The sequence below is a fragment of the Phaseolus vulgaris genome, chromosome 7 (genome assembly GCF_051622355.1).
Source record: "Phaseolus vulgaris cultivar YP4 chromosome 7, ASM5162235v1, whole genome shotgun sequence".
Taxonomy (NCBI): Eukaryota; Viridiplantae; Streptophyta; class Magnoliopsida; order Fabales; family Fabaceae; genus Phaseolus; species Phaseolus vulgaris.
The window spans coordinates 19,510,384-19,525,440 of NC_143504.1; the positions used below are offsets into that span (position 1 = coordinate 19,510,384).

At 51.6% G+C, this 15,057-nt stretch overlaps 1 protein-coding gene across 1 annotated transcript in view; it reads left to right on the top strand.

Moving 5' to 3' along the window:
- The first annotated feature begins 380 nt into the window (after positions 1-380).
- LOC150025818 (uncharacterized) overlaps positions 381-15,057 on the top strand; it is a 38,325-nt gene continuing 23,648 nt past the window's right edge. The window contains exons 1-2 of the mRNA XM_090304755.1: positions 381-1,054; positions 11,661-11,690. Of these exons, the coding sequence (XP_090160881.1) occupies positions 381-1,054; positions 11,661-11,690 (704 nt within the window). The remainder of the gene's footprint in view (positions 1,055-11,660; positions 11,691-15,057) is intronic.

Below are 15,057 nucleotides of genomic sequence, written 5' to 3' on the forward strand. Positions count from 1 at the left end.
TCAATTGGGCGTGAATGTGCTTAGCCATTGATCTTGTAATTGGGCCTAGACGGTCTAGGCCTCCCCCTAGACGCTCCATGTGTAGCCTCCCCTCTTCACGTCCTAGACGCTCCTTCCTTGAGTCTAGACGCTCATCATGGTCTAGCTTTGGGTCTTGGCTTTCATGATGGGATGTGCTTGGCCCTCCTCCATCAACAAGTAAATCCAGAAAATAGAGGAGGAGAAGAGAAAATGATGGAGAACAAAGAACTCTGAGAATTGCTGGAATAAAATCAAATATTCCCACATTCAATGGGAAAAGTGATCCTGATGCTTACTTGGAGTGGGAAATTAAAGTGGAGCATGTGTTTGCTTGCAATGAGTATAATGAGGAGCAGAAGATGAAGTTGGCAGCAGCTGAATTTTCACATTATGCCTTAACTTGGTGGAATAAATACCAAAGGGACAGAACTAGATATGAAGAACCCATGGTAGAAATGAAAAGGATTATGAGGAAGAGATATATTCCAGCAAGCTACAATAGGGAGTTGCAACTCAAACTCCAGAGAATGACTCAAGGAAATAAAAGTGTGGAAGAGTACTTTAAAGAGATGGAGGTGACCATGCCTAGAGCTAGAAAGAATGAAGAAAATGAAGCAATCATGGCAAGATTTTTGAATGGATTGAATTGTGATATTAGGGATGTTGTGGAGCTGCAAGAGTATGTTGACATGAAAGAGTTGTTGCACAAGGCTAACCAAGTAGAACAACAACTCAAGAGGAAGGGAATTATGAGGAGTTCTAACAAAAATAAAAAATTCAATTGGAAGGATAAGGCGATGAAGGATAAAGGAGTTCCCTCAAGTTCAGTCACATCTTCAAGTGGGAAGTCACCTCATAGATATAGTAACTCACCACCTAAAAGGAAAACAAGTGAGGTAAAATGTTTCAAATGCTTGGGAAGAGGACATTATGCTTCAGAATGTCCAACAAAAAAGAATATGATCAGTTTATCAAAGACACAAATAGTCAGTGAACCTTCAAGTGAAGAAGAGAAGGAAGAGGTAGAGGTTGAGTTGGATACATTGGAGGGTGATTTGTTGATGATTCTGTTCCGTCTGGTTGACCGGGACGTCTTCGTGCGCGACCTCAACCGTCAGCTAGGGACTCCTTCCCACTGATTGCCTGTGGATTCCTGCAAAAAAAAAGGACAAAGAGGCGCCCTAGCGGCCGTTTGCACTCCGACGCTCAAGTCAGCCAGCAAGAAACACCAAAACTATTCACCTCCGTCTCTGAGCACCGCGTATGGCACTCTGAAGGTGATAAGAAATAACTGTGTACTGGGTATCTGTGTTCTCTCTTTCGGGCAAAAATATTCCCCAGTCCCTTGTTCGTAACTATTGAAGCACGAGCAAGCAACTAGAGAGCTCTGGTAAATTTGCAGAAAGTTCGAACCCTTTTTTCAACATTCTCTGCGCTACTTAAACTACCCAAGCATTTAAAGTGCCTTAAAGCGCTTTTAATCACAAACGTAACGCACTCATTAAAGCGCTTAATTAGAAAACGTAGCGCATTTAAGACGTTGAAACGCTCGGGAGCCATTATAGTACCTGAATGCTCGAAAGGGAAACTGTTCCGTCCGGTTGACCGGGACGTCTTCGTGCGCGACCTCAACCGTCAGCTAGGGACACCTTCCCACTGGTTGCCTGTGGATTCCTGCAAAAAAGAGGACAAAGGAGCGCCCTAGCGGCCGTGTGCACTCCGACGCTCAAGTCAACCAGCAAGAAACACCAAAAACTGTCCACCTCCGTGTCTGAGCACCGCGTGTGGCACTCTGGAGGTGGTGAATTAACTGTGTATATGTGTGTGTTGTCTCCTCCAGGCAAAAATATTCCCCAGTCACTTGTACGCAACCTTGAAGCACGAGCAAGCAACTAGAGAGTTCTCTGGTAAATTTGCCGAAGGTTCCCACCCTTTTTCCAACATTCTCTGCGCTACTTAAACTACCCAAGCATTTAAAGCGCCTTAAAGCGCTTTTACTCACAAACGTAACGCACTCATTAAAGTGCTTAATTAGAAAACGTAGCGAATTTAAGACGTTTGAAACGCTCGGGAGCCATTATAGTACCTGAATGCTCGAAAGGGAAACTGTATTGAATAACTTTTAATTACCTGGCACCTGACTAAAGGGTGTTTCTATTTTGGCATGGCTGTCGTACACGTGGAGGGCCTCACGACGCCATGACCCTATCTGGGGGCGCTTCGGCCCACCTGGGGACGTTTCTACGTGTGAGTCCTCCTGCTGGGAGTGCTACTGCGCTAGGGGTGACTTTTTGGGGTGCCAACTCATGCCCCCAAGTATCTAGTCACTTACTTTGAGAGCGTATCTGCCCTCCTTTTGTACTCTGCACCCGGTTGCCCTGGGCGTGACTTTCCTCTTGAGTCGTATCTGCCCTACGGGCGTCTCTGGGGCGGCAGGAGCACGTCACGAGTCAGGCTGCCCTTCACTGGTACTGTTACTATGGCCTTGAAGCCACCTTTTCTTTCTCTTTACTGCTGCCCCGTGCTATTGGGACCTGAGGCCTTCTCACGGCGTCGCTCCCTCCATGGTCTTTCCTACCCATGGGTATCGGGGAACCACACCGTGATTGCCTTACTTTAGCACTGTTTAATCTGGCGACGCCCTGGCCTTGGCGACGCTTCCTCTTGGCATCTCTACACATAGGCGACGCCTTGCGTTGACTTTTGACCTTCCAGTCGTTGACTTTGACCTTGACTTAGTCAGCGCCCGGATACGGGACGGTACACAAGCCCCCCCAGTCTTAAGCCGAAGACTTGTCTTCAGCGCAAAGACTAAAGCCTCGCCCACGCCGTCCACGTGCCTTCCTGATGACGTGTCATTCTCTGCTGACTCAGCAATTTTTTTGAATTACTGACGTGACAATTTCTGAACCAGAGGTATTCTTAATGGCTGATTGGACATCTCTGAAATGGGAAAAATGATGTCTTTTGAAGTTGCGCTTAATCGCGTGCCACGTGGTTCATCGTGCGGTCGTCTTCAGGAACCCCTCACGCTTCCCTTGAGCGCTTAATCTTGCAACACGTGGCGTCATCACACGGTTACCCCTTCGCACTTCTCGTAACGTTTAAGTTACCAAACCCCGCGATTGCCACTACTGTTACATTCACTTTCTTTGCCCTCAGTCACTGTTCATCTTCTCTAAATCCCTTCTCTTGCGACCCCTGTTCGTTCGTGTTTCCGCTCTCCACACCCTTCAGCCCCCAAAGGTACGGTTTTTCCCTCCTTGATGATTCTCTTTACTGTATGAACTGCCTGGGACTGTCCATATTACCGCATTTCTCTGGATATCGTTTGTATGTTTCTTTGTTCCTCTCGTTTCCCTTCGTTCTCTTGTGGGTAGGGCGCTCCTAGGGTTCTTCCATTTTTCCCTTTTCTTCTCCCAAACCCCTTTTCTCTGAACCCTTTCTTTCTCTTTTGATCTTCAGCATTGGCATTGATGGCGAAAACTAAAACCACCGCGCCTCCCCCGCTCCCCAAGTCTCATTATAAGGGCGAATACGACTGGGCCCCCGACGAACTTCTGGACGAATGTTCCCTCCTGAACTCTGTTGAGGACGTGGAGGCTCATAGGGGGACCCTGCTCTCTATAACTTCAATGCGTTCCACAAGAATCACGACTCCCAAGTCCTGGTAAGCCGGGTGCGACCTGGGATGCCCGTTTGTGCGGACTCACGGGATACTGGGGATGCCCTTTCTTCTTCCTCTATCAGATGGTGCTCAAGAGGGTGGGCCTGCGTCTACCCTTCACTCCCTTCGAAAAAGAGCTACTGACAGAGATAAACACTGCTCCCGCCCAACTCCATCCCAACAATTGGGCTTTCGTGAGGGGGTTTCAAATTCTCTGCGGCTATCTAGGCGTTCCCTCCTCTGTGGACGTTTTTCTTCACTTCTTCGAGGTAAAGAAGCAAGGGAAGAGCCTTTGGATGAGCTTTTCTGGCATCGCCGGGCGCATCATCCTTACGCTCTTCCAGAATTCGTTCAAAGGATGGAAGGGGAAATTCTTCAAGGTACGCGCGACCAAGCGCGATCCTACTATCCTAGAGGGCTTTCCCCTGTACTGGACAGACAAACCCATAACCATGAAGCCCTTGGCTCTGGACGAGCTCGCCCCGCCTGACCGGGATGTATGCAAAGCCTTGGCGGGATTGGAAATAGTCTTCGATACCGCCAAACTCATCGCGAACGAATTCATTGCCCATGGGCTTTCTACCTACTTCGGTATCTGCTCTTGGTGATTTATGATGCATTAGTTGTTGTGGTTATCTGCATGTATTTGGCCATAGAATCTTCCTTCTGATTCATCTGAATCAAACTTATGCTACCAATTTTCGCTGTACAATGTTACTTGCATTTCACGCCTCTTCATGTATTGTGAATTTGCAGAACTGTTCTAGTGCTAATCCTTGTTGATTGGTCTGCCTTGATGTAGGATCGGTGATGGGCGTTTCCAAAAGAATAATGTTGGCGAAAGCACTGAAGGAGGCTCGTGCCGCCTAGGCAGGCGTCTCCTCCAGCCCTGTTGCCAATCCGGTTCTCCCACCGGCTCCGTCACCGCCACCTCCAGTCATTGCTGAAGCTGCTTCTAGCCCATCTCCGACGTCTCCACCTGGCTCCGTCGTGCTTCCAACTCCCAATTCTCCTCCGCCTATCGCCGCCGTTCCCCTAGCTGCGGCCTCGTCACCGGCTCCAACCCCCCTTGACAAAGGGAAAAGGGTTTTGGAGATTCTGTCAGATGACGAGGATTCGGAAGGGGTGGCGCCCTTCAGAAGGAGAAAATTTGCGCGGGTTCCTCTTCTGGTAGGGACGTCGCCGCAGGGAGGGAACCCCTTTATGGACAACCCTCCAAGCGCAACCTCACTCCCTCCTATGACACTCCAAGAGGAGAGGGGCGAAGGCGCCGAATCTGCCCCGCCTCCGCCGCCGCCAGAAACCACTGCTTCCCCGGCTCCCGACGCTGCTGCCCCCGACTTCATCGCCATCCCTCCTCCAATCATGCATCTGATGAGGGGTTTCAGTGGCGGGACTATGCCAGAAGGTACCGACAGGAGGGAAGGCATGCCTTTCTACTTGGGGGCCTTCTTGGCGGTGGCTCTTGAATGGCGCTCCCAGGCCAGAAACGCGGTCCTGCAAGCTCATACCCTCCAAGCCTTGGAAACAAAAGCATCTACTCTGGAAGAGGAAATGAGGACCCTGGGACGCCAGAACGAAGCCTATCAAACTTCCCTGAGACAAATACAAGAGTCCAAAGCGGAAACAGAGAGGCGACTGGCGGAGGCATTGGAGCTCCAGGCAGGCTTCTACACTCGGGAAGTTGCTCTTCAAGTGCAGGTAGCGGGTCTTCAGGAAGTGGTCAAAGCGGATGCAGAAACTCAAAAGGACCTGAAGGACCGTTGCTGCGAACAGGCTGCCAAGGTGGAGCGGATGGAGGAGGAAATGGCCACCTAGGCCAAAGCTATGGACCTTCTCCGAGTTGACTACGACAAACTGCAGGTCGAGGTTAGCCGGCTTCGCGTGGAGAAAGAGGCTCTGGAGAAGCAGGTGACCTCTGGAGACGCCGCCATTGAGGAACTGGAGAAGGAGAAAAAGTCCCTTATCCAGGAGATGGCGGGTACCTTCGAGGAGGGGTTCCAAGAGGCCCTGACCCAGGCGTCCTGCGAGAATCCGGGCGTCAACCTTTCGAGCTGCGATCCCACACACCACGTCGTTGACGGGAAGGTCGTGCCCATGGATCTGGATGACTGAACCGCTGCCTCTCATCCGCCGCCTTCCTCTTCAAGCTCCACTCTTTTATTCTTTACCTTCGTTTCTTGATTTTATCTGTCAAAACTTGTAATTCTTTGAACTATCCGCACTCTTGTTACTGATTTGGGACGTTCGTATGGTTGCCTTTATTTCTTTGTCACATACGATTCTACCTATGCGATCTCATTCTCTTTTCCCTCCACACGCTTTAATTATTTTATCTGTGTTCTGCCCATTTCTTTCACTTTGTTGGGCGGTTTGGTATGATCGGGAAAGGTTGCGCGCCAACCCTCACGCCCATGGAGAGGCTCACTTAGGGACGCCGTATCGTCCACGGGACGTCTCTGATATCGAAAGGCCCTTTCTCTGATCCTTAACGCCCGGCGCCCACGCCTAAGGAGAGGCTTGCTAACAGCAGCACCATTTCGTCCCCGGGTGTCTAAAACGCTGAGCGCTCTGGAGAGGGTCTGTTCCCTCCATGGTCTTTCCTTCCCATAGGTATCGGGGAACGCCCTGCCAGCGATTCGCTGGCGTTTGGCGATCTCATCTCCCTCCACAGTCTTTCCTACCTGTGGGTATCGGGGAGGTGACGCCTGTGACTAACTTTGTCTTTCTTTGATCTCTTCTCCCTCCACAGTCTTTCCTACCTGTGGGTATCGGGGAACGCCCTGCCAGCGATTCGCTGGCGTTTGGCGATCTCATCTCCCTCCACAGTCTTTCCTACCTATGGGTATCGGGGAGGTGACGCCAGTCGGTACTTGGGTTGGCGACGCCCGCGACATCTCGCGCTGTCGTCGCCCTTTACGTCCTTCCTAGCAACGCCTCGGGCGTTACCTTTACTTCGACATTGACCTTAATTCTTGCCTTGGTCAACGCCTGATAACAACGAAGAGCCCAAGGCTTGGTCTATGCCATCCACGTGGCGCTCCTTGTATAGCTGATGGGACCTTCTGTCATTCGACTTGATCCACGTGGCGCTGCTTGTATGGTTGATGGGGTATCTAGTCATTCCATTTTCTGACTCCTGCTGTACCCCTGGCTCACTTTCGACGGCGCATCGTACCACTTGATATTCTGCTGATATGACGTTTTCTGATTTAAACCAGTGGTGTGATCCTTCCGTCTTCTGCCACGTGTATCAATTGCGCGGTGCATCCATTCACGTCGTTTGGCGCTCTAACCGCTTTATTTAACTCTTCAAGCTCTGGAACTGTCTTCATCATTTTCTCACTCTTCATAACCTACTTGCGTTCTTTCTTCTTGCATCCTTCCTTCTTGCACCCTTCCTTCTTGCACCCTTTCGTCTCTGTCGAAGGGTTGTTATAGCCTTCGCTCGCCTCACTCAACTCTTGCGTTTCTGGCAGTCCTGAGCTTGTTAAAGAATGTCCTCTCACGCTGCTTCCTCCAGAGTTCGTCCCAAAGACTTGTACCCTTGGGCTTCGAATGAACTTCTTGACGAGTGTTCATGCTTACTCTTTACCAGGGCCATACGGGAGCACAAAGGAGAGTCATGTTCCTACGACCACCGGGCCTTTGCGAGGAGGCATGACGACGACATCGCTGTGCTCCCTTGCACTCTAGGGGAGCCAGTATGTGGGGACGATCGGGCCAACGAAGGGGTCCCTTTCTTTTACTTTTACCAGGTGGTGTTCAAGACCATCGGAGTGCGCTTACCCTTTTCTTGGTTCGAGAAGGAACTGCTGACAGAGATCAACGTGGCTCCGGCCCAGTTGTATCCCAACAGCTGGGCCTTTGTCAAGGCCTTCGATGTCCTCCTCGGGTCTATGGGTTGTGCGCCCTCGGTTGACCTCTTTCTTCACTTTTTTGAGGTGAAGAGACAGAGACACAACCTCTGGGTAACTCTCAGTAATGTGCCCGGGAGGGTTCTCTTCACACCCTTCCAGAGCTCGTTCACCGGGTGGAAAGGCCGGTTCTTCAAGATCTGTCGTACTGACCTTGTCCCCGACGCTCTGGATGGGTTTCCGCTGTACTGGGTGAGAGAGGAAAAGGTCCTCAAAGCCAAACCCCTCAAGAATCTAGCTCCAAGTGATCAAATAGCTTGCCGGATTCTTGCTGAGGTGGGAGGTTTTGACTCACCCACGGTGATCAGCCTGGAGTCTAATGTCGGGACTCTTGAGAAGTACATATGTAAGAACCGCTGCCTTGGCAACTCCGGCCTTTTTCGCCTTTTGTACGTGCATGACTTGCCTTGGTATCTCTAACATGTCTTTTTCCCTGGTGCAGGTTCGAAAATAAACAAGGAAAAGAGGGCACGACTTATCCGAGCTCTGCGGGCCGGAAAAGAGGCTTCGTCTTCCTCTAGCGATGACTCTGATGACCACTGAGGAATGGCTTGTTGGCCTTTTTGTATGATTTGTAGCGTTTGCTTCGTTTGTACCACTCCCATTACATTGAACATTGTTTGTAACAACAACTTTCAATATCATACTTGATTTTTTGGCAACGCCACTTTACTTTGCATGTGCCTCATATACCACGCGCTTTCCTTTCGTCTCGTTCCGCCCACGATGCATGCCTTCACTTCGGGCTACGCCACGACCTAGGCGACGCCTTCTTCTTTGGCGACACCATGGCCTAGGCGGCGCATCACATTACTTCTAACAAGGGAAGATAAAGGCTGAAAACCAAGGCACTTCTTTTTCTCAACTGGTTTTTCCGTTTATTAGGGTGACCTCATTAAAAAACCCCCGAAAGGGAAAAAGAGCGTCCCCTTCGACTAAATTGTTACATACTGCTTACATAAGTCAACTGAAATAAAATTTTAAGTTGGCTGCATTCCAACTGCGCGGGATAGGGCCTCCATCTAAAGTCTCCAGGTTGTACGAACCATTGCCCTTAGCCTCAGTAACTCTGAAGGGCCCGGTCCACTTGGGAGACAGTTTATTCTGCAACTCGTATGGGTGGGCTTTCCTCATCAACAGTTTACCTTAGAGCTATATTGCCGCTCTACTCTTCTCTTCATCGCTTCAGCTTTTATTCTAGCTTCTTCCCTGGCCTCTTCTAGCAGATCCAGGTTCACCCGCCTCTCTTCATTAGATTCCTCCACTACAATGTTTTGAAAACGCGGTGAGCTTTCGTGTATTTCTACTGGAATCATCGCGTCCGACCCGTATACCAAACTGAAAGGCGTCTCCATAGTAGAGGATTGAGGCGTGGTGTGATATGCCCATATAATCCTTGGCACCTCTTCTGCCCACGCCCCTTTGGCCTTCTCTAACCTTCTTTTTAACCCCCTCAGAAGGACTCTGTTTGCTTACTCTACTTGTCCATTGGTCTGGGGGTGTTCAACCGATGCGAACACTTGTTTGATTCCCACTTCAGCGCACAGATTTCTCAGCTGCTGACTGGCAAACTGGGTCCCGTTGTCAGATATCAGGCGCCTGGGTACGCCAAAGCGACACACGATGTTTCTCCACACAAAATGCTGTACCTTATGCGCAGTGATTTGTGCCACAGGCTCCGCCTCTATCCACTTAGTGAAGTATTCTATGGCGACGATCAGATACTTCATCTGCCTGATAGCCAGTGGGAAAGGGCCCAGGATGTCAATTCCCCATGTGTGGAAAGGCCACGGGCTGTATATAGACCTTAACTCTTCTGGCGGCGCCTTGTGCCAGTCGGCGTGCTTTTGGCATTGCATACACCGCTGGGCGTGCCGTGCGCAGTCCTCTTTCACTGTTGGCCAGAAAAAACCTGCGCGTATTACCTTGGAGGCTAAGGATCTTCCCCCTACATGGCTTCCGCAGATGCCTTCGTGTAGCTCCGCCATTATCCTGGTGCACTCATCGCCACTGACGCATGTTAGGATAGGGTGAGTGAAGCCGTGCCTGAACAGCACCCCATCCACCAAAGTATATCTGGCGGCATTTCTTTTGACTTTTTTGCCCTCTTCAGGGTCCACTGGAAGAGCCCCATCCGCCAGGTACCGTTTATAGGGCGTCATCCAGGTGTCTCCCTTGGACAAAACACAGACCTGCCTCTGCTCTTCCTCAGGCCCACCCGCGTATATGCTGATGCGGGGCGCCTTCGGCGTATCTTGGGTTAAAGAGGAATGGCTCCTCGGCCTTCCCCTTGATGTATAAATCTGGAGGACATCCACCCTGTTGTCTTCCACGAATCGACGCGGAGCTTTGAGAGTCTCCTGTTACAGTGTAGGCGTGTTGACAAGGCGCCAGGTTGACAGTTGGGAAGGAAGTCGGGAGGCACGTGTAGTCGCCGATAGTTAAGTTGGCGTGTTCCGATCTCTAGCTTACCAGGATAGTCGATCGCCAGGTTGAAGACGAAGTCGCCAGATACAGACTCAGGCGACCAGGCAGTCGGAGATCGCCAGAACAAGCACATCGCCGAAGTTAAAGGAGAAGCAGATTATGAAGGCGGTCGGCGAGACCACAGGGAAGGTGTATGAAGGCCCTACCTCGCCAGTTTCAGTAGAGATCGCACTCCTGAGTTAGCTATGCACTGGGCAGTACCATGCATAGGTAACTTAGCCAAAATGAGAGTAGAAGCAGCGCCAAGTCAGTGAGCCTCCAGATGATGGCACATGTACGGTTGGATGCAGGCCACGTGTCCAAGCCTGTAACTGCCAGGAGAGAGAAAACCACCAGGTATATAAGAGTTCCTAACAGATTTTCTAAGGTACGCACGTTCAGTTCATACACTTTACGCTTGCGAGTGACAGAGCTGTTTGTGAGAGAGGTTTGCACGGTTCCAGTCCTTAGTATTTGGTGATACCGTCACTGACTTGAGCGTCGGAGTGCGATCGGCCGCAGCGGCGCCGTATCGTTTCTTTGCAGGTTCTTGAGATAGATCCAGAGGAGGAACGGAAGTGAGAAGCGGCGCGCACGTCGATCCTTTGACGAGGCATTCTCCAGCGTTCCGGTCAACAGGCAGGATCATCAGGCGCCCACCGTGGGGCCGTGTAAAACGTGCTCCCATCCACAGCGTGAGTTCGTGGAGGTTTTGAGGTTTTCTGCGCGGGTTGTGTGCTGGTGCAACCGTCGTTCTTGGTTTCTCTGAGTTTTGTTCGGTGAAGTTTGTGTTTTAAACTATTCGTTTGGCTTTTCGATCGGTGGATTCGAGTGCTTTCGAGTGGTTGTTTGGTTTGCGGAGAAACGGTGGTTTTTGGTGAAGCTGCGATTTTCTTCGAAGGTTCGCGGTGTTCTTGAAGTTCTTGCGCAGTTTCTTGAATCTTCTCCGATCGGTCGCTAGTTCGTTCGTGGTTGAAGTGTTATTTGCTGTATTTCTGTGGTTCGCTGAAGTTGATGAGAAAGATGAGGAGCAATCGTTCCAGTCCCGTGGCTCCCGTCGCAGCTGAAGGCGACGCCACCATGACCATGGCGCAGATGGCAGAAATGATGCGCTCATTGCAGGCTACTGTAGAAGCCTCGCGCGTCGAGCAGGCCAGGATACATGAAGACCTGGTCGCCTCTCGCGCCAGGAACGAGGAGCTCAGCAAAGTAGCTGAAGAGCTACGTCGAGCTCTTCAGGAGCAGCAGGTTCGTTCTTCCGCTGAAGAGGTGGCACCGTCGATGCCGCCTCGTGTTTTCCCAATGCCTTTCATTCAGGCGATTACCGATACGCCAATTCCCACGAGCGTGGTCCCGGTTAAAGCTGTTTTTACTGGCGTGGAAGATCCAGAGGCTCATCTGACCACGTTCCACACACAGATGATGCTGTCAGGGGGGTTGGATGCTGTCTATTGTAAGATGTTCGTGAGCACGCTCCAGGGAACGGCGATGGAGTGGTTTGTGAGCCTGCCTAATGGCCACATAACTAATTTTCAGCAATTCTCGAAAATCTTTGTCGAGCAGTATATTGTGAACAAGGCACCGCCCAGGGTGTCCTATGACCTGTTTGATATAAGGCAGTACCACGGGGAGTCCCTCAGAGACTACCTCAATCGCTTCGGAGCGCAGATGGTCAGGTCGCCGGCCAAGGATGAAGAAATGTTGGTTTATGCCTTCAAGAAGGGCGTGCAGCCAGGGCCATTCTGCGAAGCCTTGATCAGGGCTCATCCAGCGACGTTTGCTGAAGTCAGGCGACTTGCGGTGGCTCACATCGCTGTCGAGAGTGAGGTCGCCGAGAAGAGAGGCAGTGTGGCTCCCGTCAGGCCACGCGCCCAGACCAGGATCCAGCCACAGAGGGTGCTGGAAACGGCAGCGGCGGCCAGAAAGGATCAAAGGACTCGCTATCCTTACGATAGGAGAAATAAGGGAAGAAGCCAAGCGCGCCAACCGCCAGCACGCCGGGAATACAATCGCCCGCCTAAGCACAAATTTGTCATGGGACTAGCGGACCTGATCGCTATCCCTAACATATCTGCTAGGTTGAAGGCGCCCGAGAAGGTGGGCGACAAGGTGCTGGGGTCGAAGCCGGACGTCTGGTGCGAGTTTCACCAGTGCTTTGGCCACAACCTGGACTCGTGTTTGTCCTTAGGATACCAGCTCGACGATCTGGTTAAGAGCGGGTTCCTAAACGACTATCTGCTGGACAGAAGGACCGGAGGAGCGTCGAGTTCCCAGCCGGCAGGGGGAGAAGCCCAGCAACACGAGATGCCCATCCATGGGGAGATCCACACCATTGCAGGGGGTTTCTCAGGTGGTGGATGCACCGCGTCGCAGAGGAAAAAGTACGCGCGATCGGTGATGTCATTAGACATGTTTGAAGATCACTCGCCCGAAGTGGACATTACGTTCACCAAGCAGGATCTTCGGGACGTTGTGCCTCATGACAACGATCCCATTGTTATTTCGTTGATCACGGCGGGGAGGAAGGTCCACCGAGTTCTGGTGGACCAAGGAAGTTCGGCAGACGTGATGTTATGTTCTGGCCGACTTTCACGCAGTTGGAGTTGCCCCTTGACCAGCTAAGGCCCTATGGAGGGTGCTTGTCTGGGTTCGCTGGCGACCAGGTGGAGGTCAGGGGGTACATCGAGCTGAGAACCACGTTTACCGATGAGGCTGGGTCGAGGACGGAGAAAATCAAGTACCTCATCGTAAACGCCCCTTTAGCATACAACATCCTGCTGGGAAGGCCCACTCTCAACAGGATAGGCGCAATTCCATCGACTCGGCACATGAAGGTGAAGCTGCCGTCCATGGAAGGGGTGGTAATCACGATAAAGTCTGATCAGAAGGAAGCGAAAAAGTGCTATGAAAATAGCCTGAAAAATAAAAGATCAGTGAGCTATGTTACAACCACCCCACCGCCCGGTGTGAAGCCCAGACCGCCAATAATGGAGGAGGCCGCTGGAAGGGACGTAAAGATGGTAGATGCTGAGCTGGGGGAGAGGAATGCTGCCCTGGAGGAGGAAGAGGCGCGGGACCGCCCGGAGGAAGCAAGGGAACTCGGAATCACCAAGGCGGTGATCGCCAGAGAGTCCAGGCCCAAACCCGTCGAGCAGTGGCTTGAGAAGGAGATCGGGGGAAAGGTTTTCAAGCTCGGAAGATCTCTGGAGGTCGATCTCCAGGACCAGATCGCCAAGGTGATTGAACGGCATCTGGACGCGTTTGCCTGGTCTGCTTCGGACATGCCCGGGATCGATCCCGACTTCTTGTGCCACCATCTGGCGATGGACAGCATGGTGAGACCGGTGCGGCAAAGAAGGAGGAAGTTTAACGAGGAAAGGAGGCAGGCGATCAAGGATGAGACCCAGAAACTCCTCGCTGCAGGCCACATCAGGGAAGTCCAGTACCCTGAGTGGCTGGCAAATGTCGTGCTGGTGAAGAAGAGCAACGGGAAATGGCGCATGTGCGTCGATTTCACCGACCTGAATAAGGCTTGCCCAAAGGATTCGTATCCTTTACCAAGCATTGATGCCCTGGTTGATAGTGCTGCAGGGTGCAAGCTGCTAAGTTTCCTGGACGCCTTCTCGGGCTATAATCAGATCAAGATGCATCCCATGGATGAAGAAAAAACAGCCTTCATGACGGAGAGGTCGTGCTACTGCTATAAGGTGATGCCGTTCGGGCTGAAGAACGCGGGGGCCACGTACCAGAGGCTGATGGATCGAGTACTTGCACCGATGCTGGGAAGGAACGTGCAAGCTTACGTCGATGACATGGTCGTGACCTCGCAGGAGAAAAGCAAGCACGTTGCAGACTTGGAAGAGTTGTTCACGACGATCGCCAAGTTCAAGTTGAAGCTCAACCCGGAGAAATGCATTTTCGGCGTGGAGGCTGGAAAATTTTTGGGTTTTCTATTGACTGAAAGGGGAATAGAGGCCAACCCGGACAAGTGTGCCGCCATCTTGGCAATGAGGAGCCCGACTACAGTGAAAGAAGTCCAGCAGCTGACCGGTCGGATGGCGGCCCTATCCCGCTTCGTGTCAGCGAGCGGAGAGAAGGGACATCCCTATTTCCAGTGTCTGCGGCGCAATAACAAGTTCGCTTGGACGAAAGAGTGCGAGGAAGCTTTCGTCAAGCTGAAGGAATATTTGGCGAGCCCGCCGGTTTTGTGCAAGCCACTGGCGGGAATCCCTCTCAGGTTGTATTTCGCTGTGACTGAGAGGGCGGTGAGTGCGGTGCTCGCCCAAGACCAGGATCAGGCTCAGAAGCCTATTTATTTCGTGAGTAAAGTGTTGCAGGGCCCAGAAACAAGATATCAGGCCCTGGAGAAGGCTGCATTGGCTGTGGTGTTTTCGGCGAGGAGGTTGCGCCACTATTTCCACAGTTTCACAATACTGGTGATGACTGACCTGCCCATCCAGAAGGTCTTGAAGAAACCTGACGTTGCAGGAAGAATGGTGAAGTGGGCAGTCGAGTTGTCAGAGTTTGACATTAAATATGAGCCTCGAGGACCGATCAAAGGGCAAATCTTTGCAGATTTTGTAGTCGAGCTCTCTTCAGAGGCGACTCGGGTTGAAGGAGATGATTTCCGTTGGGTACTCTCGGTGGATGGATCGTCAAACCAGCAGGGTAGCGGTGCTGGAGTCATATTGGAAGGACCCAACGGCGTGCTGATCGAACAATCGTTGAGATTCGCCTTCAAAGCCAGCAACAATCAAGCAAAGTATGAGGCGCTGATCGCCGGGATTCTGCTGGCTAAAGAAATGGGAGCCAGAGTGCTGATGGCTAAGAGTGACTCGCTGCTAGTCACAGGCCAAGTAACAGGCGAGTTCCAGGCTAAAGATCCACAAATGGCGGCTTACTTGGCGTATGTGCAGGAATTGAAGAGTTCCTTTGCCTCTTTTGAAGTGGTGCATGTGCCCCGAGAGCAGAATGCCCGAGCTGACT